Source organism: Nothoprocta perdicaria, unplaced genomic scaffold, assembly GCF_003342845.1.
Source record: "Nothoprocta perdicaria isolate Ctin4 unplaced genomic scaffold, notPer1 scaffold_166, whole genome shotgun sequence".
NCBI classification, from domain to species: domain Eukaryota; kingdom Metazoa; phylum Chordata; class Aves; order Tinamiformes; family Tinamidae; genus Nothoprocta; species Nothoprocta perdicaria.
Genome location: NW_020454827.1, coordinates 399,961 through 426,936, shown reverse-complemented (window position 1 = coordinate 426,936; position 26,976 = coordinate 399,961). Strand labels below are relative to the sequence as shown.

General features: G+C 50.7%; 2 protein-coding genes across 2 annotated transcripts in view; one reads left to right on the top strand and one right to left on the bottom strand.

Annotated features, from left to right (window-relative positions):
* The window catches only part of CTNNA1 (catenin alpha 1), a 90,959-nt gene extending 75,297 nt beyond the window's left edge, over nt 1–15,662 (top strand). Inside the window, exons 12-18 of the mRNA XM_026035767.1 lie at nt 1,344–1,544; nt 2,745–2,896; nt 4,631–4,741; nt 6,314–6,495; nt 7,278–7,383; nt 12,131–12,265; nt 14,602–15,662. Of these exons, the coding sequence (XP_025891552.1) occupies nt 1,344–1,544; nt 2,745–2,896; nt 4,631–4,741; nt 6,314–6,495; nt 7,278–7,383; nt 12,131–12,265; nt 14,602–14,889 (1,175 nt within the window). The 3' untranslated portion in view covers nt 14,890–15,662. The remainder of the gene's footprint in view (nt 1–1,343; nt 1,545–2,744; nt 2,897–4,630; nt 4,742–6,313; nt 6,496–7,277; nt 7,384–12,130; nt 12,266–14,601) is intronic.
* A 2,320-nt stretch (nt 15,663–17,982) lies between these two features.
* Nucleotides 17,983–26,976, bottom strand: part of SIL1 (SIL1 nucleotide exchange factor) — an 85,722-nt gene continuing 76,728 nt past the window's right edge. The window contains exons 8-10 of the mRNA XM_026035770.1: nt 22,187–22,283; nt 20,345–20,509; nt 17,983–18,447 (exon numbers count right to left, since the gene is read on the bottom strand). Of these exons, the coding sequence (XP_025891555.1) occupies nt 18,091–18,447; nt 20,345–20,509; nt 22,187–22,283 (619 nt within the window). The 3' untranslated portion in view covers nt 17,983–18,090. The remainder of the gene's footprint in view (nt 18,448–20,344; nt 20,510–22,186; nt 22,284–26,976) is intronic.

The following is a 26,976-nucleotide window of genomic DNA, read 5'->3' as shown; positions in this document are numbered from 1 at the left end:
TGATGGTTTACTTCTCGCTGTTCTAATTTGCAGGGCTGTCTGTCTCCTGCTTGAAATAGCGCAGCTGCCTGTGCTCCTTGCCGAGGCTCCGGTGCCTTGGCTGCCTGCTCCGGCTTGTCAAATCGCTAATGAACCTGCACTCGTCTCTCTTAGGGCCGCGTGCTGCCCTCGGCTGAACTCGCGCGGTCTGGGCCGCTCCAGAGGCCTTGCACGAGCGGGGTTCTGGTCCAGGTGGCTTACAGAGGTCTTGCAGTATTGCAGCTGGCTCGATTAATTGTGTGTAATTTAGGCATAACTCTGCCACCAATAATCCTTTCAACCAGTTAATAAAACCCCTCTATCAGTCAGCTCTTACATACCACTTATTCCGGCAGAACTTGTGCAAAATGGCTCTTTTACGACTTGCTTGGGGAATAAAAACCACTTCAGCAGCACAGGTTGACAGTGTAGCGTGATTAAGTTGGTGGTAAGTAACGCTGGGAACTGTATTAAGTGACAGAGCAGAAATGTTCCCACGTTGCTTCCTTACCTAGCAGCACAAGTGCTCATGTCGGATTGCAGCATCATGGTGTGGGTGCTGGTGGGTTTTGCAAGAGCTGGTGCCGAGGTTTTCTCAGCTGAGCACACAAGCCTATCCGGGCACCTTTGAAAACCTCCCAAGGAGTTTGGGGCCTTGTGGATTTGGTCAATTAGTGAAAACACCTCTATTAAAAAAATCCGTATAAAAAGAAATATGTATTTCAAGAGAAAAACTACAAACGTAGAGTTTGGCTTCCTTGTCTTGCGAGACAAGGAGGACTCTTTGCTGTCTCCTCTCCTGCATCAGTCGCTGTGTGTATTATGTGTCTTAGACTTTCAGGGAAGATGAACAGCTTTATATTCTCTGTTGGCTTGTGTAGAAACCAGAAACGTGCCAGAAGTGCCCTGTTCTATTAGAGCAGGAGTTAGGGGTGTCACCGGGGCCGCTACCTTGTTGCCCCACGCGCATAGGGTGAAGGAGGGAGAGGCTTGCACGGATTTGGAGTGAGGGCTTTGGGAGTTTGGGAAGGAACATGGCAAGAAACAAGCTTGGGGTGAATTCAGCTGGACTCAGGTTCTCTGTAAAGCCTAGTACAAAACGGGGCAAGTTTGGCTGCCACGAGGTGTGTGGACTGACAGGTTTTTTGACAACCAGTCTGGACGGGCAGCTGTTCGCCGGKTCTAATGAGCTGTCCGAAAAATTACTGCTTGCCAACATGTGGCTGGAGGTTTTTCAGAGCAGGTCAGACGGAGAAATTGCCATACTGATGTGTGCAGTGGAAAAGAAGATATTGCTGTCTAAATCCTCCTCTTTTTACCACCAGAGAACCATATTTTAGAAGATGTAAACAAATGTGTCATTGCTCTCCAAGAAAAAGATGTTGATGGTTTAGACCGCACAGCTGGTGCAATTCGAGGACGTGCAGCTCGAGTCATTCATGTTGTCACCTCCGAAATGGATAACTATGAACCTGGGGTCTACACAGAAAAGGTGTTGGAAGCGACCAAGTTACTCTCCAATACAGGTAAGAGTCAGTTCTTCCAAAATACCCAAACTCCTGTGGCTTAAAAGGGAACGTGTAGATGGACACTAATGTGCCTCTGAAATCTGTTAAAGGCTCAATTTCCATCGTGTAAGGAAAATTAGAGGGGGTTATTTGCAGAGCTGATGCAAAATGAGAAACGTAATTCTGCTTTGCCGACTGGCTTGAAGTCGAGCGCTGTGGAAGGTCTGAATGCCTGGATGTGGTTGCTGTGCAGAGGGAAAAGCAGGGAGCCAGTCCCACACAGGCTGGGTTTAAAAGCTCGCCTGGTCATGTTGTGTTATTGCACAAAGCTGAGAAAATAAAGTTTCTGTGGGGCTGGGTCATTGCTAGCAGGACGTGGCTCCTGGTGAAGTAGCTCGGACCTGTCTTGGGAAAGTGGTAGGAGGGCAGTGCTGACAATCAAAATCAGCACGGTGTTTGGTAAAAAGGAGAGGAGACTCTATAAAATCTGTAAAATTTTTTAATTAAAAAAATTTTTTTTTCTTATATATAGTGCCATGCCTTTCCCTTCCCTCCCTTCCTCCCCCCAGACAATAAATCACAAAGTTCCCTTTCTATGAGCTGTTAACATTCATATGGGGAAGGACAGATCCAGGTTGCCTGGAAGAGGGCTAGGCCAAGGACGAGTTGTTTTGTTTAGTGTTTTGCTCTAATTACAACTCCCAAGGAGCAAGGGTGACGCTGAGGAACTGAGCAGCCTGTGAATGGGTCTGCGATGCTCTTCCTGAGCCTGCAGTGAGTCACTGCAGTACAGAAGTACAAGCTGCCCTATGCAGGGACTTCTTAAATCTGAGCTTAATGGTGATAACGTTGGGCTTAGGGAGGCTTTCAAGAGATACACATCTACAGGGAATAGTAAATAAACACTTTAGATTTTATTCTCTGGACTCTAACTGTTTTCCTGGTGTTTTCGCCTTGCCCACTAGAAGGGTATGATAAAGTTTAAAACTTTTTTATTGTGTAAAGGGGGGTGAAAAAGAGCATGGCAGCAGCAACTGAAATGGAGGTAAGATTGGAGCTGCAGTGTTGCTCATCTTTTGTAACCAGTGCTTTGAGTTTACATGAGACTACCGCACAATTTCCAGAAATAGCCACTAATGAGTGATACGTGTATGGGAGTCTACAGCAAAAAGTGGTATTGGAGTGGGCACTGACTATTAGTTTGTGTTCCTCGTTCAGTTATGCCACGTTTTACTGAGCAAGTGGAAGCTGCTGTGGAAGCTCTGAGTTCAGACCCGGCTCAGCCAATGGATGAAAACGAGTTCATTGATGCTTCRCGCCTGGTCTACGATGGCATTCGAGATATCAGGAAAGCCGTGCTGATGATCCGGGTAAGGTGCCTCTGCTGAAACCTCTGTCTGTTCTTCCACTCTTAGCTCCCCTTTAGTGAACGAAGAGGCGTCGGTTCTACTCCATGCAGACAGTGTTAGGCATTTCAGTTTGTGTTTTCAATCTTAATGACTGCCARTGCCTCAGTGAAGTACTTCAGAAGTGTGTCTCAACTCAGCCTCACTTAATGGAGCTGAGCATCGCTGGTAGGCAGAGCTGGGGTGCTCCGTAGCCTTAATGCATCTTTCATAACAGCCTATATCGCCTCGCTTATTAACACGCTAAACRTAGCGACCTCGGATTTAACAACAGCAAATGACTCCTTAGAGCAGACGCTTTGGATGGTCAGAGAGCTTAGACATAAAATCTGCTTTTTCTTTTCTTGAAAAGTTCATAGTTGGTGGCAGGCGGGTCTGGAGYCGAGCCTGTACTGTCCTCTGTGTTGCCACAGCATGTGATGCATGGGGCCAGTTGGGCAACCTGACTTTGGTCAGGTGCTTTTTGGTSAGGTTTTGCAGGACCTATTTCACAGGGACTCTGTCTCCTTTGTGGTTGCACCTCTTCTTTTCATGTCATGGGTCTGCTTTACACACAAGCCTGCCCTGGGTGCTGCAGCATGCTCATATTGGGCTCTGTTTTGCAAGCACAAAGCAGCTGTGCCAGGAGAGCCAGCACCACAGGGCTCAAGCCCCAGGATCTGCTCTCCCCGCATCGGTCGCTCTGGGACGTGGGGTGCCCGGAGCGGGTGCCCTCATGCTCACTTGGTGCATGTGCTGCTCCTTGCATTTACCTGCAACACCCCAGGTTCGATTGCCAGCCTGYCGAGCCCTCTTTGGTCTTTGGAAGCTATTTTATATGTCCTCCTTTAGTCCCATTTGTACTGCAAGCCGTCTGTGTTGCAGGACACATTTTTTAAATTTAAGTTGTAGGAAAGAAATGCGTAGAATAGGCTGTTTACTTGTGTCTTATCTATTAATCACAACTTACTTCATTTATCAGTCAAGTTCTGTGCTGATGCAGCTCTGCAGAGCTGTCACGAAGTGCCACTCCAGGCAAGGATGTAGTATTTTAACAAACAGATGTTGTTTAAACTTGATAAGCTGTACGGAAATGTTGCCAGCTATAGACCAGCAGTAGCAAAAATGAAATCTAGGCAAGCGGGAACTAGGTCAGATGTGTTTAGCCTACAGCTTAAAAGCAGGCTCTTCCTAGCGAAAATTTTAAGCTTTTCCTGGGGGAGAAGAAGAAATTTTGATATATTGTATCTGTTGTTAATTCAATAGATGCTTTGATTCATAACAGTGCTAAAGAGTACATCTGTGGCTGATAAGCAGACCTTAAAAGCTGTGTACAATATTAGCTTCAGGGTGTCAAGTGACGCTATTAACATTAAACTGATTTGCAAAAGAAGCAATTTTTTTTTGTATTAAAAAAAAACCCTCTTCTTTTTTTCTGCTTTTCTGAGTGCATTAGCATCTTCTGACTAATCTCAGCTGTTCAGTTAGTGGTGTGCAGTTTGGGGGGACCCCATTACGTTTCACCTGCAGAGTCAGGCCCATATAATGTAATGTTTTTATAAGCTGCGTACGGTGCTGATTTACCTTGTTGTTGAATGTCTTGACTGCTTTTTGCCTCTGCTCATTTTCATTCTCTCTGCTCCCAAACCATCAGTCTTGCTGATTCCTGCAGCCAYGAAACCCCTTCTTTGACTCTTACTGAGTTTCTCTTGTTCCCAGACTCCCGAGGAGCTGGATGACTCTGACTTCGAGACGGAGGATTTCGATGTCCGAAGCAGAACCAGCATTCAGACTGAAGATGATCAGCTCATTGCTGGACAAAGTGCGAGGGTAAGAAAAAAAAAAATGAGCTGTTGCAAAACAGAGCCTCCCCTTCCCGCTGAGAAAGAGTTTGATTTGCTTTGAAAATCCAATTTAAGCTTTACTGCTTCTCTGGTGAAAGTCTTAGGGCAGAAAACGGATGCTCTGCGTTTGCTGTCTTCTTCTGAAAAAGAAGTTAAGTGAGTGTAGCATCTGTTGGTGTGATGGACATCAGCAATGCCTGTGTTTGGGAGCTCCTGAAGGATGGAAATCCTTTCAGGACTGATGAACCACTTGATGCTTCCCTGCCGAGACTGATGCAGACACGAGTACTTGCCTGGGCAGACCCGGGGGAAATGACTCCCCTGGTGTTCGCGGCACACGCTTCATAGCAGTATTTTCAACAGGCAGAGAGCAGACCCGAGTAAGAAATAGGTCCTGCTGCAGTTCAGGCAGCTTTTGACAGAGYGTCTTTTGAAGCCCAGGCTTGTGCCTGTGGGGCCTCTGAACATTTAATCAAGAGGCGGTTTGAAACCAGCTTCAGAATAAAATAATTYAGACTAATGTCCCCTCCTAGGACTGTTAGAAATGAGAACATAGATATGCAATATTTAATCATTAATAGGTGAAAACTTACAATAGGTAAAGCCTGTTTTTTTCCTTTAATGTACCCGTTTTATTTATTTGACATGTTCCATTTGAGATCAATAGCAATTTATACTCTTGGGAGAGTGCCACGAAAGATTTTTTGTGAAAGCTCTTCTAGCCTGAAACCAGGCAAGGAGTAGTTAGCCCTTATTTATCAAACTTCTGGCACATTGGCTTTGGAGTTAGACGAGCTGAGGGTATTTTTTATGCTCTCCTTTCTTGGGCAGGGGAGCTCTACTCCCGTGTTCCCTTCCTCCCTTTTATTGAAATGCAAACGTTTCTAATTCACTTCSTAGCGTGCGGCTGCTACCAGATGCTTTTTCTTGCTACAGACTCCTTTTCACCTGCTCCTGGAGGCTTGAATGCTCCTTGTGTTAATGAAAAGAAGGGCACTGAGTCTCCCATAGAGGCTGTAAAAGTAGCCTAATAGATTGTATTCAGGAGTAAGAGCACACGTTCTTCATATTTTGCTCTTTCCTCGTCAGCCTGTTTCAAAATGGTGCATTGAGGTTTTTGCACAGAAGCCTCTGGTACTATTTGTTCTGTTCGCTGGGCCAGCACAAGATGCTGATGTGGAGCTTCCTTTGCAAAATGTTAAATTTTGCCAAAAAAATAGGCAGGTCCCTCTTCCTCATGCTGTTTTTGCTGAAGGGAGGCTCAACGTGGCAAACGCGTTTGGAGTCTTCACAGGTTTAATATGCAACTGCTTGTGTTGCAGGTATCAACCTGCCTTTCTGGGCCCTCTTCATTTCCTAACGTTAATAGGTGATTCATACTGCACAGGCCTTGGGTTGCGAGGGAAGCAAATGGTCCTGTAAACCCCCTAGATACCAAGATTGCTATTAAAGTTGTATCCCCAGCCACATGACTTCAATTGGTTATTAGTGGAAATGTTCCCAAAAAGCCCTCTGCAGGTGACTGAATACGGCAATGGGAGGAAACTGTGTCTTTCAGGCTTTCATGGCTCAGCTCCCTCAAGAGCAGAAAGCTAAGATTGCGGAGCAAGTAGCGAGCTTCCAGGAGGAAAAGAGCAAATTGGATGCCGAAGTGTCCAAATGGGATGACAGCGGTAATGACATAATCGTTCTGGCGAAACAAATGTGTATGATTATGATGGAGATGACGGACTTCACCAGGTGAGCCTCTCTAATTCGGGCACCCAGGGCTGTCCCTTAAAATCTGTGGCGCTGGGGACCTGCTAGGGCAGTTTGTGGCGAGGGCACTTAGGAGTCTTCTTGCCGATAATTTCCGTTTAAATGTTGCACTATTAAAGTCTCAGAAGATGCTTTGCTATATAGTGGCTGCGTGGTAATAACTGTTCAAATTGATCTGCAGCAACACAGTGACTATTGCCTGTCGTTCTTTCTTTCCTCAGGGYGATTCTTGTCCCAAAGAATATATAGTTTTGCTCAGTTCTTTATAGCATGAAATTCTGTGGGCTTCTCGGTGCTACTGTGCTACAGAAATGGCTCCTAGTACTGCTGTTTGCAAGGGGGAGAGAGGTTTGCTAATGGCCTCAGAAATCCATTTATGACACTTCATCCAAGAATGGGGGGGTTGTTTTGTTTTGTTTCTGAACTTGCTGTTGCATTCCATGAAAATTACAGATCCGGTTTCTAAAATACTACCTTGTAATGATCGGGTTGCTTGAAGCAGTGAATTTTAAGGTATTTTTATTCCTACATTTAGCCTAAATTTGGAGAGGGAGCTAAAGACGAATTTACTTTAAAATGAAGGGGCTGCAGTGGTTAYGCTCAGTGACCTGCTGATTTCAGTGCTGATTTCAGACTCCGCCTGACCCTGGCAGCTGAGTGAGGGATCCCTTGCAACGCAACGTGAAAGACAGTAAGAGGGGAAATGCCCTGTTCTCTCCTCCATTTCTTTGGTGCTAGCAGGTAGATTTTGCTCTGTTTTGCAGAGGCAAAGGTCCGCTAAAGAACACCTCAGACGTGATCAGTGCAGCCAAGAAAATTGCAGAGGCCGGGTCAAGGATGGACAAGCTGGGCCGGACTATTGCTGACCACGTAAGTCACAGTTCACTTTCTTACCTCTCCAGCACAAATGAGCAGCAGGAGATTGTTCAGCACTGCAGACGTGATGAATGCAAAGCTATTTCTTCAGTTTTGAGGAGGCTCTGTGCTTTCCTTCTTTTATTTCTAGCTGATTTTCCCAGGATTGCATGCTCAAAAACAGTAGCCCCTTCTTTCTGGCTGCTCTCCTGGCACCCTGACCAGTGCAAGCAGTTAAATATGTTGGGTAGGAACCCTGGCAGCTCCTTGGCTGAAATCGAGGCCCTAGCATTTTGCAGAAGTGAAATGACAACAGTGCTTCATGTCACGTAGTATCTAGGGCAGTTTCCKTAGCTGGGCAGGACTGAAACTGGGTTCGAGTGGCTCTAGTGGAGCTCAGGCTGTGCCCAAGCGCTTTGCGGCGCGATGGCAGGGCCGGGTAGGCAAGCCAGTAATTGCTGCCTGTGACCTATTGCACAACCTTTACCATTGCTCTGGGGAGGAAACCTTTTAATATTACTGATTTTTCAATGCTCCCTAGACTGAGCAGGGAGACTGTGAGAAGTCTCCAGGATTTTGTTGYTGTCCATTGCATGTTCCCACCGCAGAGGAGACTGTGGACGTAGCACGTGGGGCCCCAGGTATTTGCTGCGTTGTCGCAGGCTCTTGTGCACGTAGCTGTGCCACATGTGCAAGGATTGAGAGAAGCTGGGGGTTAAATGAGYGTGGACAGCTCAGGTTTTCATGTCCCACACCTGCCTGTGCCACTTCTGGGACCGCGTTGGGCCAAGCAAAGTGCCTTTGGTGTCAGCCCACACCCAAACTGTGGAGAACCATCAGTAATGGCAGCCTGGATTCAAATGAGACCGTGAAATGCAAGAATGTCAAGTCAGAGGTACCTAGTTGCCTAAACTCAGTTTTATAGGGCTGTAGCTTTTCAGGCTTTCTCTGACTGTAAATTCATAATAGAAGTTTTCAAATACAACCATTTCGGTGTGGAAGTAAATCTTTGTAATGCAGGTCTCTCCTAAATGTTTCATCCAGAGGATGTTGTGTTTGCCTTAATTTATTAATGATACAGGGAGAAATCTTCTGTGAGGAGATAAAGTTGAAAAGTGTTTTTAAAATGGATTTACTTGCTCCAGCATTCTGAAAAACGTATTTCTGGAAGGGTCAGGTGCCACTGCTAGATCAGGTGGATCAAGCAAGGAGGAGAATAGTTAGATACTGGGGTGAAGCTTTATGGTGYAGTGTGGGTTTTAGCAGGTGGAGTTGATTATTTGGGGAGTTCTTTTAATTCAGGTGTTTGATGCAAACTTGGATAAAGGTTTTTGGTCAGGAAGCCGTGCCAAGATATGGTCGAGAGCTCAGTGCTTACACAGGGCTTGGCCGAGCGGATGTGTTTGCCTGGTGGGTTACCCATGCGACAGGAGGTGAATCGRGACCCACCTGTTAGTGTGTCAGGAAATCCCAACTCCTCCTGCCAGCCGCTTTCATAACACGTTCCCTTTGGAACGCTACAAGCCGCTATCCGAGGGAGCTCAAGCCTGGGAGGGAGCCGGCAGCCCGCATGGCGTCCCGAGGGTTTCCATCTTTTGCTCGGAGAAGCGGCTGCTTGTTTGTAAGGGGGGCTGCCGAGATGTTGCGGGTGCCTCAGAAAGGAAAATGGTTCTTCTACAAGAGTGATTCGCTACATATATAATATATATATTTTTAATGTTGAAATGCTGGCTGCACGAAAGCGATGCTTCTTCTACCTTCAGCCTTTGGCAAGGGGCTGTGTCAGTGTCCAACCGTAAGAACCAAAAGGAGCTGGGGGAAGAGGTTGAGGCAGYGCCCCACGTCCCGCGGGAACGTTTGTCTCCCCGGGAGCAATCTGGGATCTGAAGTGGAGCAGCCCGCGGGGCCTGTCCCCAGCGAGCGGCGTGGAGCACGTGGGCGCCGTGGCCGGCGAGCGTGCCGTGCAAACAGGCCCTGCTCAGCCACGCTTCCTGGGCTCCTTGCTTTCGGGGGGCAGCGGGACATGTGCCCTGTTACTGCTCTCTCCAGCAGTTCTGCGATTTTCTGGGAATCCTCCTGCACTAGCTTAATACTGTGTTTTGTGGCTGTTGCTCCTGTGGGTTAATACAGTGRCATAATCACTTTTAATCAGGGTTGGACTCCTCTTTTTACCTTCTTTTTTACCTAAATGTGTCTATATAGGAAGCGGCAGGGATTATGCAGCGCCTTTTGTCACGCTGTTCCTCAGCTCCTGTTACGGCTCAACCTTCTCAACCTTCATCTCGCCTGGAGTCTTAGAGCTGCAGCTCTATTCTGCCTGTGTAAACAGCCCGGGATGTGGCTTTTCCGAGTCACAGCATACGTAAATACAGCGGAATAGCATTTCCCATCCCAGTCCGTGCACCACTAATGTCTCATTGCCTTCTGCAGCCCTGGATAAACACACAGCAGTCTCCTGCCTTGAAAATGGCTTTCCCTGGATGGTTTCTGTGAAAGGAGCAACGTCAAGTTGTTGCATTCCCGATGCCGGGCAGCTTTGTGCATTTGTCAACGTTCAATTCAGCGTGCTGCTGGTAGATGAGCTTTTGGGGAGATGGAGAGCGTTTTCCCAAGCGCTAATTCCAGCTTTTCATTAGCTCTTTGGACAGTGTTATTTGTGCACTTCCTCAAAAACATCTTGTGCTGCCGACTAATATTGATCAGCTTAAAAAATGACCCGGCAAACTTTGCTGCTTTGTTGTGCACCGCTCTCCACTCGCTGGTGGGAGCAACTTGCCTGTGGAAGAGCTGCAGGTGCTTGGGTTTATTCCTAGTTTATTGGGCTTGAGGAGGAGGGGGTGACCAGAGGGACCTGAGGGGGTGACCAGAGGCTGGACAGGCTGGTGAGTTGGGCAGAGAGGAACCTCATGAGGTTCAATAAGGACAAGGGCAGGGTCCTGCACCTGGACAGGAATAACCGCAGGCACCAGGACAGATTAGGGCTCGACCTGCTGGAGAGCAGCTCCACGGAGAGGGACCTGGGAGTCCTGGTTGACACCAAGTTAACCATGAGTGAGCAGTGTGCCCTCGTGGCCAAGAAGGCCAATGGGATCCTGGCTGCATCAGGAGGAGTGTTGCCAGCAGGTCAAGGGAGGTGATTCTGCCCCTCTMCTCAGCTCTGGTGAGGCCGCACCTGGAGTACTGTGTTCAGTTCTGGGCTCCCCAGTATAAGAGGGACGTGGAGCTTCTCGAGAGGGTCCAGTGGAGAGCTACAAAGATGATTAAGGGAATGGAACATCTCTCATATGAGGAGAGGCTGAGTGAGCTGGGCCTCTTTTCTCTGGAGAAGAGAAGGCTGAGAGGGGATATGATTAACATGTATAAGTTCAGGAAGGGAGAATGCAGGGAGGAAGGGGACARGCTGTTCTCACTGGTGGCCAGCGATAGGACGAGGGGTAATGGCCACAAGCTGGAGCACARGAAGTTCCGTCTCCAGGTGAGGAGGARCTTCTTTACTGTKAGGGTGACAGAGCAGTGGAACAGGCTGCCCAGGGAGGTTGTGGAGTCTCCTWCTCTGGAGGTCTTCAAAACCCGCCTGGATGYCRCCCTGTGCCACATGCTCTAGGTGTGCCTGCTTGAGCAGGAAGGTTGGACTAGGTGATCTCCAGAGGTCCCTTCCAACCTTGAATATCCTGTGATCCTGTGACTCCTGATAGCTTCTGGAGGAGATTGGATGCTTGTGAAGGTGCTTAAAGCCTGTTTCACACAGCATGATGTGATGGTGCCAGCCCGCCTCGTGTGTCGTGCRTGTCTCTGGGCAGCGTTTTAGGTAACAGCCTGTGCGCAGAAGCGTCGTTCTGTGTGGCCCAGAGCAGCTGCTTCRTCCTTGCTGGGCTGCGGTGCCATCTGGGCTTAAAAAATGCTGTGGCCCTGGCAAAACAGAGAACAAAACTGGCTGAACACCTCACTTGAGCTAGTCATTCCTTCAGAGCCTCGCTGCTCAGCTGGAGCAGCAGCCTGGAGCAGAGCACTGTGAGTTGCTGCTGTGGGAAGCAAATGCTCTGCATCCGGGACCCCAGAATATGCAGTGATCTAGCAAGGGTGGCAGCCAGATCCAGCCTTAGTCCTCTACCTTTTCCTGCAAAAAGCAAAGGAATATTTAATAGAGCATTGCAAACCTGTGTCAGAGGAGACTTCCCAGAGCCTTTTTGCCTCGGRTTGGCAGAGTCCCTCCTGCTCTGCCATGGCCCCTCGACTGCCTCCCCTTGCTTTAATATCCAGCGTGGGACAGACTCATGAATCACGGCTCCRGTCTGCAGGGCACGCGATGCTCCTCCACTTCTGCCTCTACCAGAGCTGGGAGAACAGGTTTCCGAGCTGTAGTGCGGTCCCTGCTACCTATGTAGSCTCTCAATTGCAGAGCTAACAGCTTTTATCTGACGGCGAAGCGCTTCGGTGAACGCTTGGAAAATTGTATTTCATGCCTGGCAAGGGATCTAGCTCCTACACTGCTGGGAAACGTGAGCAGGAGTCAGGAATATTTTGCACATCTGTTTTGCAGGATGTCATTGGGGAACTGTGGGGCTTGTCGTTGGCTAGTTAAAGATAATAGATGTGTTTGGGTATGAACGTGTGTTGCACGGTTGTCTTATGAAAAGCAAAGCCCAGCGGAAAGCGCAGTGATCTCCGAGCACATTGAGTGCTGTAAAACAGCCGTCGGGCTTATCAGTCAGCGGCTTCTGCTCCACAGTTGTGAACTAAAACCTCTCCTTTGCGTTTGCAGTGTCCGGACTCGGCGTGCAAGCAGGATCTGCTCGCCTACCTGCAGCGCATCGCCCTGTACTGCCACCAGCTGAACATCTGCAGCAAAGTGAAGGCCGAAGTGCAGAACCTCGGCGGGGAGCTGGTGGTGTCCGGGGTGCGTATGAGCTGTCCCTTTCACATGGGTTGGCATCCAAGAGAAGCAATTACCCCACACCAAGCTTTTATGCTAACTAATACAGCATATAGATAGCATATAGATAAGGTATCTGTCAGCTTCCAGCCAAAGTTCTAATATGTGCAGATGTTACAGTCCTGCCAGCCCTGCACACATGGCCTCGTTGTTTTTGGAGGAGTTGTTTATAAAAATACACCCTCCATTTTTCTTCAAGAGTATTTGTAGATAGGTTCACTTTACCTTTATGTAACCTACCATTTTTTTTTTCAAAGACTGTATTTTTTTGCTTTAATGAGGTTAAATCACTTTAATCAGCATGCCTGAACCCACCCTGTGTTGCTGCACAGACTCTGAGCATGTTGAATGTCTGGCCCTGTAATTCTCCAGGGATGTTAATATTTCAAAATAGCTATGCCCTGAAGAACACAGGGTTTTTTAAGTGGCTGTGCAGTTTTGTGACAGCTGAAAGCTGCCATAGGCCAGCCCGCTCCCTTCCCTCAGCCATTGCTGAGCAAATAATTTTGAGTCTTCCCTGGTCTTCGTGAAACGCTTCCCACTGAGAGGAATCTGTGTGCTKCTATTTTGCAGGGAGAGGTGGGGATGGAGCTCAGTTCTTGGTTTCTTTGCACATAGCCTTCCTTGCACTGGATTGTTGGGCTTGTTCGCTAGTGCCTTTCCCTCTCCCTGTGACATGTAGGGAGCTGGCAGAAGGAACAGAACGTGGGAAGCCCTTTCTTGCTGTCTCCCCTGCAGCCTGGTGGCCTCTTACCTGTGCGGCCAGGGGCACAGTGCTGTCAGGGGCAGAGGTTGTCACTGTGCAGGGACACAGTTAGGTGCTGTCTCCTGAATTTCCATGCCCTTCCACCATAAATGAGTTACAGGAGCTGGTGAGCATCTGCTGGGTTAGGGCGCTGACTGGGAAGCTGCTGCCAGGGTGGCATGACCAGGCGAGGGGCTCAGGGTCATCCACGGGTCCGATCCCGGCAGTCAGGTGACCTGAAGAAGGTTTCTCTCCCTGCATGAAGCAGTAGCGCCTTGTACAGCAAGAGTGTTATCGAAACAGGGCTGCAACCAAGGCAGGGAGAGCTTGCAGCCCAGGTGACCCAGCAGCTGGGTTAGAAATGTCCCTTCTTGCTTTCCTTGCTGTCAGTATGATTTTTCCTGCTGGGAAGAGCCATGGACATAGCGGATGCAGTGGGGGCAGCTTGGGGGCGGTGGCTTAGGCTGGTTGGCAGCAGGGCACCTGGCGAGGAGCTTCCAAGAGCCCTTCGTCCTGCAGACACCTGGGGACGTGGACTGGGGTTCCGTCCCTTCTTTTGCCTGCAAGGAGCATCTGAACCCCAAACCAGAGGGTTCAACCAGGGGCCAAATTCATCGAGTGGGGTAACAGGTAAAAGAGCAGGGGGGATAATCTTGCAAGGCTCCTGGTTAAGGCTTTGAGCGGTGAGGAAGGAGTTTGGGTGCCAGCCCCGTGCCCTGGGCGCTGGGCTGAAAGCGGGCGCAGAGGSCGGCAGCGCCGAGCTGCGTGGGCAGCGAGGGGTGAACCCGCCTTCACTCAACGCTCAATTTTGCAATTTACTTTGCTAATTCAATTGAATCGGTGCAAGGTGCAACGGTTGACTCAACGCAGACTCCCCCCAGCCCGTGGGAATCAAGCGCTATTAAGCTGCTATTACAGCAAATCCGTGAGGTGCCGGTTTCCCTGGCTGCCTGCAGCGCCTGCTCCCTCCCCTCACTATCACAAGTTTGCGTTTTATCCTTTTTTCTCCCTGCATTTCCACATGCTGCTGCTTCACCCCCTCCAGACTGCAGTCCCAAATGCCAAATTCCAGTTCAGCATCACATGGGAAATGGACACTAATTGTGCCAGGGTAAATCTTAGCTGTTGCTACAGCCCTGCCTAAAGATACAAGCCTGTTGCTTCCTGTGATTACAACTTAATATTCTAGTATGATTGAAATATTTATTAATGAGTGATTAAGCTGTTGCCACGGCTGTATATATCTCATTAGGGAGTGAGCTGCTGTTTAAGYGTAGCCACCAGGGCAAACAGAGGTACATGCAAAGCCTGGAGAAGGCCGGTAGCGGGGAAGAGGCCCAGGTCATGTGCAAAGACGCTGCTCTTCCTTCTCCGTGGCACGAGTCATTTTAGTGTCAAATTAAAATGTTGCCTCCGTTTTGAAATAAACCCATTTTTAAAGAAGAGGGAAAAGCAATTTCCAAGCATTCTTATGGAGAAAGCCTCCAAGAATGCCACRCTTCCTGGCATACCTGGGCTTGCCACTCCGTGACGCCCGTGTGCTGCTCTCTTCCAGGTGGACAGTGCCATGTCTCTCATCCAAGCAGCCAAGAATTTGATGAATGCCGTGGTGCAGACAGTGAAGACCTCCTACGTGGCCTCCACCAAATACCAGAAGTCGCAGGGAATGGCCTCCCTCAACCTCCCTGCCGTCTCCTGGAAGATGAAGGCTCCCGAGAAGAAACCCCTGGTCAAGCGGGAGAAGCAGGATGAAACTCAAACAAAGATCAAGAGGGCATCCCAGAAGAAGCACGTTAATCCTGTGCAGGCTCTCAGTGAGTTCAAGGCCATGGAAAGTATTTAAAGAGGTTTCTATCTCAGTTATTTTTTCCTTTAGTCCACTACTGCTACTTCCAGAACTCTACTTTTAATATTCTAAGGATTCTCAAGAGTTTACTATTCCTGCAAATCTATTTACTTAATATAATTTTGATAACTTTTGTTTAGATTTCATGGGGGAACACTCAAAATTTACACATCCTCTCCGTATAGCTTCAGCCTGCCAGAGTGTGTTGATTTAGATTGCTTTTAGATTTCTGGGGTGTATTTCTAGACGGAAAAGAAACAAACCCACAAAAATTATTTTGTATAATCTTGCTTTAAATAAAATATTCTATAACCAAAGAGGATTTTACCCTAACACTAATGGTTAACGTTGCTGGTTGAATCATGCCACACGCGCAGGACTGGAGGGATCGCTGCATGTGTCTCCCCGCAGGGACTGGCAGGGAGGGAGCTCCGCATGCTGCAACAAATGCAAAAATACAGAATTGCAGGGCCATGACTGCACGGCTGCAATTGCAAAAGAGCTGGAACAAGAGCACGCGGTGGCCTTTCCTAAGCAGGAGKGTTGGAGTTGGTTTGGAGGGGATGAGGATGGACAGGATTCCTCAGAGCAGGATTTGGAGCAGGGCTTGGCGGTGCATTAACTAAGCGTTGCTGCTGTTGCCAGCCCCTTCCTGGGCTCTTGGTACGGGGCATCTGCAGGTGACTCTGCAGCGGAGCTTTCCTGAGGGTTTTTGCCTCCCTATCCGAAGGCGGATCACCCCGGAGCAAAGGCAGGAAACCCCCTGTAGCGTGTGGCGCGAAGAAAACCCATGACTTTTGTATGCTGCAAGACAAGGATTTTAATGCCTCGTTACAAATTACTAATGTATTTTGCTGCAGGATACTAATAAAGTTGCTTTTAGCAGCCGGTGTATTGTGGTGCTGTGAATGAAGCGGGTTTGCAACCCCCACCCCCCTGGACCCCCCCAGCGCCCCGCATTCAAATGCAAATTGTCATTGTGCTCATTGCTAATAATTGCTCCGCATCCTGCCTTGGGCTTGCAAAGAAAGCCAGCAAATAATGTTTATTCAGGCTGCAATTTAGACTGTACATTATTTGTGATAACGATGGCTGCAAGGCGTAATTTTGCTCTCTTCTTTAAATTTTATGAATTCCTGGGTGTTTTTACACTTACCCAAGGAAAAAAAAGAAAAAAGAGAAAAGTGCAGCATTGGAGAAGCAGCATCTGGGCAGGTCAAAGTCTTGTTTGCTGTTTTGGTAAAGCTTGTTTTTACAGAGCATTAAAAATGGAAAGTGGCCTGCTCGGTATTTAATGTTTGTAACGGCAAGTGAGTTTGAGAGCCCATCGTTGGCTGTGTTTAAGCTGCAGTCTGAGCTAACTTGATCAGCTTGCAATTTAGTAGAGCTTTTAAAAAATAGTAATTATTCGAGCTGTAAATACATTCAAGATTATTGATATCGGTGCTCAAAAGTGCTGATTTGCCCAGTCCTAAGATATTTTTGCAGAAGCTTTAAGGTTTTAAAGTGTTTTGGCCTCTGGAGGATGAAAGATAAACAGCTGAATTATATACTAGTCTTTAATGTGCCTGTACCATCTAACCACGTATCTGCTTAGAGGGTGAGCCAACGTGCTGGCCCCACKGGCTTTCAAGAGGGTTATATATATATTTTATATATATATAATAGATGTAAATATATATGTATATATATGTGCGTGCACACACAYATATATATGTATGTAATGCACATGTCCAGTTTTATGCCACACCTTTATCTCTTTATCTCTTGCTGTTAAAACAACTGSTTGAAGTGTTAGGCACCCTGGGCTGTTCAGTGGCTGTCTTCAAAATAAGCAAATTACTGCAAAACAAGCAAGCAACCAAGCAAAAAAAGCAATAAAAAAAAGCCCCCAAATCCTGTTCGCTTGAAAAAAAAAAGTATATTAAGATGTACCTTTTTTTTAAACCTGTCGTATCTCTTAGGTAATATRTTTTATGCTCTGAACTTTTGGAGCACAGCAACTCAGCACCACATTAAAGCCCCTGGTTAAAAGACGTGGCAGAGGATCCTGATGGAAACTGGAACGCAGGAAGATGCTGCAAGGAGCCCGCAGAGCCGAGGGGACCTCCCGGAGGGAGAGCGAGTGAAGGGACTGCCCAAAACACACACAGACATGAGCGTGGCGAGGACCCACTCTGCGGCCCAGTGCAGATTCAAGCCTTGCTGGCTGAGAAACACACTTGACATCAGCCAGTCGTGCCCGTTAGGTGTGTGTATATTGTAAGTGATGGGCAAATGGAGGCTGATGCTCTGCGGGGCTCCTCTGCGGGCTGGTGGGGATGGAACTGGCCTCGGTGCAGCCTTGGGGGACACCTATTTGTGATGGGGAGGCGCCAGGGAGAGCACATGGCCAGGCCAGCCCAGAGAGTCCTGCCCCGCTCCRGGCACAGCCTGGGGACAAGGGGCTTCTTGGAGGGCTTCTGCATGGGTCGTGTGTGACCCTGGCGCAGGCGCTTGYGTGGCTGTACCATGGTGGGACACAGAATAAGAGCACCTAGAAGGGGCTGCCACCATGGAGAAGGTCCTGGCAGATGTAACCCACAGCCAGGGGTGGTGGCGCTGAGCTCCGAGGTGCTCGGAACCCACGCTGGCCTCGTGGAGGGAGCCCTGTGCTGAGCACAGCTGGACCAGTGACCTCCAGAGGGCACCTCCAACCAACCACGCTTGCCATGGAATGAAAGTCCTTCCCACTGCTCTCAGTTAAGTCTAAGCATGAAACCCAACCGCCCTTCCTGGGTGCCAAGGCACGTTCTATAGAGGGAAATGAAGGATTACAGCTGTTCTGCTGACAACTTTTCCCTAAGGAAAAGAAAAGGCAGGTCAGAGCTGCACAAGGACAATCCCAGCTCCCTGAAGCCTTCCCACCTAATAGATCCCCAGGAGGACTCAGAATATTCAACCATTTCTTGGCAGAGCTGAAGAGTGGCAGTTGGTATAAGCTGAAACTACCTCTGTGCTTCTAGTGCCTCTATTTACCCAGGAATACTCTAAGCAAAGGAAAATATGCCCCAAAATACTTGTGTTTCAGTAACRAAGCCATTAGGACACTTGGTGGTGGGGAGATCCCATTTAGCCCCGCAATTTATTCAAAAGTGCATTTACACGCGTACCATCCAAATCCGCACTGCTGAACTTGGAATCGAAGTGAAACAGCAGCTACTTTGCTCCCAACTCCTGAATGACGGTGTCTAGAGAGCCAAGGAGYTCCTTGAAGTAGCCCTCGCTGTCGCCTTCACGGAGCTCCTGAGCCGCCAGCTCCTGGTACTGGTGGCGCAGCTGGTGCAGCGYGGTAGCGAGGTGTGTGTCGGCCCAGTAGCGCTCCTTGCAGAAGGGCAGCAGCACCCTCACTGTCTGCAGCACCTTCTCGCGAGTGTCGTGCTCAGGCACGGCCAGGAGGTTGGCCACGATGGTGCACCAGTCCTGCTCCACCACCGCCGGCACCAGCCGCACCTGCTGGTACTGCTCCMTTTTCTCTTGCGTGTGATCCCCGTCCGGAGAGTCCTCCAGCAGCAGCTGTGGAAAACAGAGCCAGGACAGAGAGGAGAAGCCACATGGGACACGTTGAGCCTCACTGTAGCTAAGGACAAGCCCTGGCAGCAGCACAGCAAGACACACTCCATCTACTGCAGATCCCTGGCAGTCCAAGAGCTTCCACTCAGCAGAGGACACAAGGGAAGGGGATGCCATGAGGTCCCTTCCTTGCATCCCACCTATTCAGGACAGTAGCTGTAGCTGCTGCAGGTACAGCACAGCTGGTGGCAGTGCAGGGACAGACCCCAGGGACCAGGCTGCTCCGCTCTGGTTGCAGGGAGTTGCCCCACGRCAGCGGCGCTGGTGGGGAGGGCGAGGAGCAGCCACAACCAGGAGGAAACACCCCAGCGGGCACCACCAGCCCCAGCGCCGCCTTGGCGGAGTAGCTGCTGGCAGCATCAAAAGCCCCCAAACGGGCTTTGCTTCCCTCCCAGGGCTCCCCTTCCAGCTCGGCTGGGGTCCCCTGTGATAATTGCTCTGTAAGTGCTTCACTAACCAGCTCAGAGCACGAGCGCCTGCCTCTCCAGCACCACTGCTAAGGGTCAACTGGGGCTTCAGCGCGGCGGGGAGCACTGACCGGAGTGCCCTCCAGCTACACTGTACTGCTGCTCGGCTGGACACAGGGAGAAAAGGAAGAACCCTCTGTGTGCCCCCAGGAAGGCTCCCTGCAAGACTCCCATTTGCACATTTGCTACACAGTATTTGGGGGAAAAACAGGAAAACGTGAGGTGCAAAAAGCTATTCYGACCCACTGCTCTTTGTGCTTCCATCTGAAGAGCAGGCTGCGGCCAAGGCTGATGGCCATGCTCAGCTGAAGAGCAGCCTGCTTGACTTTCCCTGAGGCCACCCCAACTCTGTCCACCTCATCCCRACCGGCCCCGATGCTCCCTGGTACAGAGCTTCCTCCCCATTTTCAGCACGGGCTTGGAAAGGGAGCGCGCAGTGACTTATCTGCGGGGAGGTGGCTGCCGCCATCAGAAGGACAGTGAAAATCATGGATTTAACATAAAACGGAGCATCTGTAGGGGCTGTAGATTGCCTCCAGTTAGTCTAGAGCTGGGAACAGATGGGACTGCTGGAGGTGCAGCAGTAAAACATGGAGCGTGAGCGAATGGAAAGCGTTTTGCTGAAAGGCCCAGGCAGATCATTCCCTTTCGGCGTGGCTCGATAAACGGGTTCATCGTACGCCAGAGCCAACGCTTGATAAAACTTTGGACCAAGCGAAATAATTCACACCTTTGCAAAACCTCCTGCCACACAACTGCTTTCAACACAGGCATTTCTCTGCGGTGCCCGAAATCCAAGTCTTACAGCCGTAATAATCTGCAGGACAAATTGGCTATAAACAGAGTGAAAGTGGATTTAATTCCCATTCTCTGGAGTCAGAGAAAGGCACAAGCTAAATAACAAATGGTGGCGAGGAAGCAGGATTTTTAAGCTGACATTTACAGCAGTAWTCCAAGGTATTCTAAAATAAAACAGTTAAAAGCTGTGGGCTTGCCTCCAACAAGAGACCAGCAGAGCAGCTCTGCTCAGAACCAGGCAGGACCACAGGCACATGTCTCTAGGCAGCTGGTTAACAGCCTGCATCTCGCCATGGATGGACGGTGATACCAAGCTGATGGCAGATCCACCTCGGATTTTTCCTGCTTGTTTTTTCCCTTACCTTTTCTTTTTTAAATAGCCCAAGGTAGAAACAGCAAATCTTGGCTTATTGAAAAGCCAGGGTTCGAGCTAGTTCATCCTGCAGCCAACAGTGGTGGCCAAGGTGCTGGGAGCTGCTGAGCACCCTGATCCCCACTGCAGGGACTGCTTCTTCTTGCCCTGATCCCACGGAGGCTGGAGGGCCCCATGGGCGCCACGTGTCCTCGCTCCTCACCTTCTCCATGATGAGGTCGTAGAGGAGCGTCACCACGCGGACGTAGAGGGCCTCCATGCCTTTCTCCCTGAAGAAGTCCCTGAGGACCTGAAGGCCACCAAGCTTGAGGAACTGCTGCTGGGCATAGGGGAAGTGTCTCAGCATCGAGGACAGGGCAAAGAGAGCCTGGTGGGAAGAACGGTCCATCAGCACCTCAGGCCCTCCTGTGCCAGTTGTAACCAGTCCCGTACTGGTTTCCAGGCTTGAGCTGATGGTGGGCACCCTCCCCAGTGCCATGGGACCTTTCAGACCAGCCTGTGAGTAGCCCTGCTCRCTGTGCACCTGTGTGCCAGCCTGCCTTGGTGGCTTCTAACTTCTTCATAGATAGACACACTCACTAAATACCCCATGGTGGCTTGTGGCACTATTTGGGCTGAACCTCAGCAAATATTTCCTCTTGCAGCTCTCCCATCCAGTCCCCAGAAACATAGAATCATTATGGTTRGAAAAGACCTTCAAGATCAGGTGCAACCACAAACGCATCRCCACCCTGGCTAAACCATGTCCCAAAGTGCCTCATCTCTACTTTCTTGAACGCAGAACTGGCTCCAGAGATGGGCCAGGCCAGCTTGGGCTAAAGGAGAGTCTGGCGCTACTCAGCGGAGCCCTTCCCCCTCGAGGTGATCTGGGTAAGCGGGAACTTGCTTTGGGAGGGCTCTCAAGGCAGAGGGTTGACACTGAGCAGGCAATTAGGGGCCAACCTACTGATTTTTCCACTCGCCTGCCAGTCCTAGGAGCGATGTGATAAGAGCTGAGCGAGGTGCTCGGGCCGAGCGTGCGCCCTTTGGGCAAGGCACCCGCCATAGCAGGGCCAGGGCGCCTCATCTTGGGGCCTGCCCCCGATCTGAACTGACTCCTCTTGCATGCAGAGGTGGCCTGCGCTCCCCATGGACACATCTGAAGTGACAGCACCTTCCCCCCGTCCAATTTGTGTCTGTCCTACATGCTCGGAGTCGCCTCCGGCCGCTCMGCGGGCGTTGCCACCTCCCATTTCCTTCAGGGCGGTGTGAAGGAGCCAACATGGCGCCTCCTTGGCCTGCTCTGCTCTGGGAAAGGGAGCCACAGCTCCTGCGGGCCCAGAGGACTTTCAGCAGGGACACGTCTCTGTAGGTGCTCCCCATCCTGATTTTGGCACCGTGTCACAGTTTACCTCGTGGCACACAGGTAGAGAAGGAGAGAGGCAGCTCCTGGCTTCCTTGTCCTACCAAAGCCCCTCTTGCAGCCGGTCGCTGTGTTAAACGCTGGGGCTGGGTTTTTAGGTAATTTTGTGGCCAGTACATGGTGGCTCTGCACGCTAACGCGCGGGTAATTAGATCTCATGCTCCAAGGAGTWCAGTGCTGCAGGGGGCAGGCAGCGGGGACCCCCCTGCCCCAACAGACAGCGCTGCACATTAAGCCCGGGGCTGCCCGGGTCTCGCTCGGCGGCCCCGGCCGCTGGCCGGTGCCGGGGGCAGCGCGCGGGGCTGGCRGCAGCAATTAGCTCCTTCCTCATGTCAGCTTCGATGCAGCTCCCTCCCTGATCCCTGYGCCGGCTCCCGGCGCCCCGCGGCTCTCCGGCTGCTCTGCCATCCCACTTCCCTCACAGCGGCGCTGCCAGGAGGCCGGGGAGCCACATGGGACCCCCCTGTGACCCTGTGGAGACACCCCGTGAGGAGCAAAACCCGATGCACACAGGGCACAAGCAACACGCTCGCTGGCCCATCAGGGCGAATGAGGAACGCTTGCATCCAGTGCGGCACAGAGGAGGCTTCATGCAGGGTGCTGCAGCAAGGGAACGAGGTAGGCCCGTCTCGACCCGCTTACCTTCTTCTTGACGGCCAGGGGCTGCTCTGTAGCCAAAATAACCAGGAGCTTCTGCAGCGCCCCCGCCTCGATCGCCTCGATCTGCACTTTGGGGTTGCTGCGGGGAAAGAACAAAACGCATGCCCGAAAATGCATGTCAATACGCATAGAAATATCGGTCTGTCTGGACCAGCAGCCTGTGGCGGACGCTGGTGAGAAGCRTAGGAGAGCCCTGCCCTGCCCGTGCATCGCCCTGGGCCTGCGGAGCCCGGAGAAAGGCCCTTTTGTCCAGAGCCTCTGAGTCACAAACTGTGCCCGGTCTCACCGCCCACGCACCCCTCGCCACGAGCGGTTCCCAAATGGCTGAATTCATTCCTTGTGACAGACCCAGGCTAACATGTCCCCTTTGGATGCCTCCGGCCTGCAGCACGAGCCCCACGCATCTCCAAACCACCCAGCAGCTACAGAGATGCAGAGATGAAACCRATGTGCACAGCAAAGCGGGCAGGAGGAGGATGAGCCACTTCTCCGGCTCGATCTTTTTCCAACATGACAGCTTTGGTCTCTACCTTTCCCAATGTACAGCTAGGTTTTGTTGGCCTCTGCTTTGAGCTTTGCTAGCAGCCGCCACGGATGTCACGCGGGTGGGTGTCAGGCTCTGCTGGCACATCAGCAACACTTGCAGCTCCATTCCGGGCACCATGGCTTCGTTGCCGGTGAGAATAAGAGAGTCGAGGAGAACAGAGCTGCATCCTCACATTCCGTGTTGGAGTTTGCAGCTCTGACACGATGACAACTCAACTTCTCATCTGAAAATCTGATTGTCGCACCTGAAATTTCCCCTGGACGAGCAAGACCAGAGTCGAGAAACAAGTTTGCAGGTGGACACATCTCTGATTGCAGCTGTACAGCAAGGAGAATCTCCTTCGGCTGCAGCTCTCCTAGTGCTATGCAAGCAAAATATGAAGCTTGGGATATTGAGGTTCTTTTGTCACACCTATCTCAAATAAATAATAAAAACKCTACAGCGAGAGATCTAACCGAAAAAATCGTATGCCTTTTAATGCTTCACCAGTCACCTGGAGTATCAGTTGTAATTAAAACCTCTGAACCGTGGAGCTTTGGTAAGGAGAAACTGGAGAGGTTAGGAAGTCTTCCCGGGTGGAAGGTGCTCTCCAAGGTTGCTCCTGTCTAATGCCCTACTTGTGTGCTAACGCAAAGCTCATTTCAGGGTTTTGAAAACTCAGCACAGATCTGTACAAATTGCACTGTCAAGCCCAGGGAAAAGCAGCCCGGACAAAATAAATACAATGAGCCAGACCAGGGACTACAATCATAGGAAATTCAAGCTGTGCTAATCTGTTAATAGATAAGGGGATGCTGGCATCAGCGAGGAGATTTGCTGAAATGAAAAGCTGAGGCTAAGCCTGAACACGGCCTGTGATGGCACTTGCCCCAGCAATGCTGTGGCGACAGCAGAGACCTGGGTTCACCAGCTGATAATGAAGACTTTGGACATGATGGCCTCCTTCACAGAGTGGTCCAAGGTCCGCTCTTCTCTGTGCTTTCAAACCACTGCGCAGGCCRATTCCACTCACGAAGACTCCAGGCGGCCCTGCTGACGGGAGATGTTTCTTCTCATCCCTTACATGGACCACCAGAGACAACGAACCTAGCAAGGATGGGGGCTGCCCCCCACACTGCTTCCACCTCAGACACAGAGGGAAACCTGCCCCTGAGCTCTCTGCAGCAGCTCACTAGGGCAGCAGGCAATACTGCAGTCTCCACCACTTGMTATTTCACCGCGTTACACTTACAATCCTGGGAGCTGTGGGAAGTTGTTACCCCCAAGGACGGCTTGTCTGAGCACCGCAAGTCCTGGCAGCGCAAGGAGAGGGCAGCAGGAGGAATGAAAACAGGCGTGGAAGCAATAGCGCAGCTCCCTAAGTGCGGCCACACAGGACCGTGGAGATGAAGGAAGGTGCTTCAGCGCCCCAGCTTCATTTCCTCCTCTTTCCCTTCTGTTAAAGCTGTCAGTGGGAGCAGCAAGGTCCTGGTACCGGGACGAGCTGCTGGAGGCCCCGCGAGCGCTGTCAGCCGGCGCGGTGGAGGTTGCCCCGAGCACACGTGGGCCCCACTCGCAGGTGCCTCCGCTCTCGCTGCGGGGTCACCAGCAGCCCGGCCCACGCTCCGGCCACGTGTGTGGCTGCTGCAGATCCACTCTGGCACTGCTGTAGCTTTCCCTGGATGTTGTTTTGGGGATGCTTTGGATCTGCCACTAGAAGCAGTGAACTACACGGCTGGTGGCACGGGGCCGTTTTAGATCTTGCACAGCCTGACTCCCAGGATGACAGGTGAAAATTTAAGAGAGACTTTTGGAGTTCTCAAGAGCTTTTAAGAGGGATTTTTTCGCGACCACACATCCGAGGGCCAGGGGAAGACTGCAAAGCAGCAACACAGCCCTGAGGCAAGAGCAGAGCTTGGAGCACAACGGGAATTTGCAATGTGATGCAGCAGCAAAATGAGATTTAAATTAGGAAAGAGGGGGAAAAAAAGGCAGAGAGAAGGGGGTGGGAGACTTGGCAGCACAGAGCTGGGCAGGGAGGAAGGCAGTAACTGCAGCTCAGCACCAGGCAGGACTCGGGATGTTAAGGCTTGGTAGTCACAGGCTGCATGAGCTTCCATGCGTCTCTCCTCTCCTCCAAAGCACAGGAGGAGACCGGGAACGTTTTTAGAGGGAAAACTTGGAGAATTTCTGGCAGACCGTGCAAGCACACGGATGTTAAAATTATGTGACTCTGGGGTGATACACTGATCCTTGCCATGTCAGCACTTGGAGGGGTAATGGCCATTCAGTAATGGTGGTATCCGCAGTCCTAGCTGTAAATCTCTGCCTCGGAATGAGGGCAGAAGGAACGTGCAGGATGATCGACGGCTTGGTAATGCTCGTCCGGTCCCATTTGAGATTCCAGGTTTATGGAAAAAGTTAATAGCCCAAGTGAGAAGGAGGTGCAGAACAGGCAGGTGCCTGTGGGTGCCCCAGGGCAGGATAACTGGCACAATTCAGTGCACGTAATTCGGCAGCGCCAGCACCCGGCTCCGTGCCCGGGATGCCTGGGATGTTGCGCRGCAAATGATGCTTCCGTGCGTGGCTGCCGAAGCTCTTCCTGAAATACATATTTAACAGGGAGCTTTCCCATTACCGCAGAATRCCACATTATCCAGGAGGAGATGGGTCATTTGCGCACAGAATATAAGACAGGCTGGGTAATGATAAAGGTACAGCTCTAGAAAAGTAAAAAACAAAGAATAAACAAGCAAGGGCAATGTCGACTAACCGCCTCTAAAAGCGATGGGTGGGAAGCATCCCCAAGGTCAACTTCGGGCAAGTCTGGCCTAAAAAAATCTATTCTCTGAGCATCTTTGCAAAACCTGGTTTATCCGAGAGAAGAGCCTTCGCCTCTGGAGATCAAAAACCACCCAGCAAAGCAGAGCCCTAAATAGTCACACCGATGGAAACAGAGCCGAGAAGCAAGCGGGGGCGAAGGGGAGAACCTGACAAAAGGGACGGGAGCTTTCGAGAGGGCAGCACGATCCAGCAATTCTGCGCCGAGCATGTGAGGCATGAAAGAGACGTTAGATGTTCAAAAGCGCCGAACGGAGGAGAGACATTAAAAAAAAAGGGAAGAAAAATGCCGAGAAGATGAAAATCTCCACTTCAAGGTGATGCTGCCTTCTCACTTGCTGCTAAGCCGAGTGCTCGGCACAGGGAGCAGCCGGGCTCAGTGGGGAGCAAGGGGTGACACGGAGGGAGCCGAGGGCTTAATGAGCAATTAGCTTATCAGGTATTTGTGGCTAAGAGGAGAACAGAATTGTGGAGAGCAAGTTGGAGCCAGGCAGACCATTTGGTGATTCGGATGGGCCAAAAAGGCGACGTTTTTCCATGGGGAAAAGCCCGGCTGGCGTGAGCTGCGAGAGGACAAAGGCAAGAAGCTTAATAACCTGGAACAGGAGTGCCACGAGCCGCAGCGCCGCAACACAGCGTAGCAGATGGATAATTAGATTTATACTAAGAGCCGTAAAGCTGGGTAATTTGCTGAAAATATGGAATAATGAATGTTCCCCCAAAAGGCAGCGAGCAGAGAGCCGGGAGCAGCAGCGGGCCCGGGCGCTCACCCAGCGCAGCAGGAAGCGCGGAGCCGTGCGGACGGAGYGGCCGCGGAGAGGAAGTCGAGTCCTGTGCAAGACACAAGTGCAGTCAAGTGCTAAAAACCTTTTCATTTTTTTTCCCTTCTCACCTCACTGCGAGGCAGATGAGAAAAGTGAATACCAGATCTGGGCAATAAAATCTTAGGTGCCGTAATAAAGCCAACCATGCCAGATTGTTCTGCTAAACACATACAAACAGCAACCCGCCAGGCTGTATTTATATCTGCAGGGGAAAAAAAWTTTAAAAAGAGCATAAAAACAGCGCAGAGATCCTGCATGGTACCGATGCAAGCCTAGGTAGGAAGCCCAGCACCTTGGCACACCTTGGCTCTGGAGGACAACCTGGAGAGCCTCCCTTTTAGAATCACTGAATCATTATGGTCAGAAGAGACGTTTGAGATGATCAAGTCCAACCATCTTTCTCATCGCCAGGGATATGTCCTGGGAGAATTTTTGGGTGCTAGCACATAGTCTACATGAACACCAGGGCTCAGCCCCGCGGGCTGCCGCCGCCGATCCGCTCGGAGAGCTGTTGAGCACCCAAAGCTCCTGTGACTTGGCGGCAAGCGGAGCAGGGCAGCTTTGCAGAGCCTCTCAGGTGA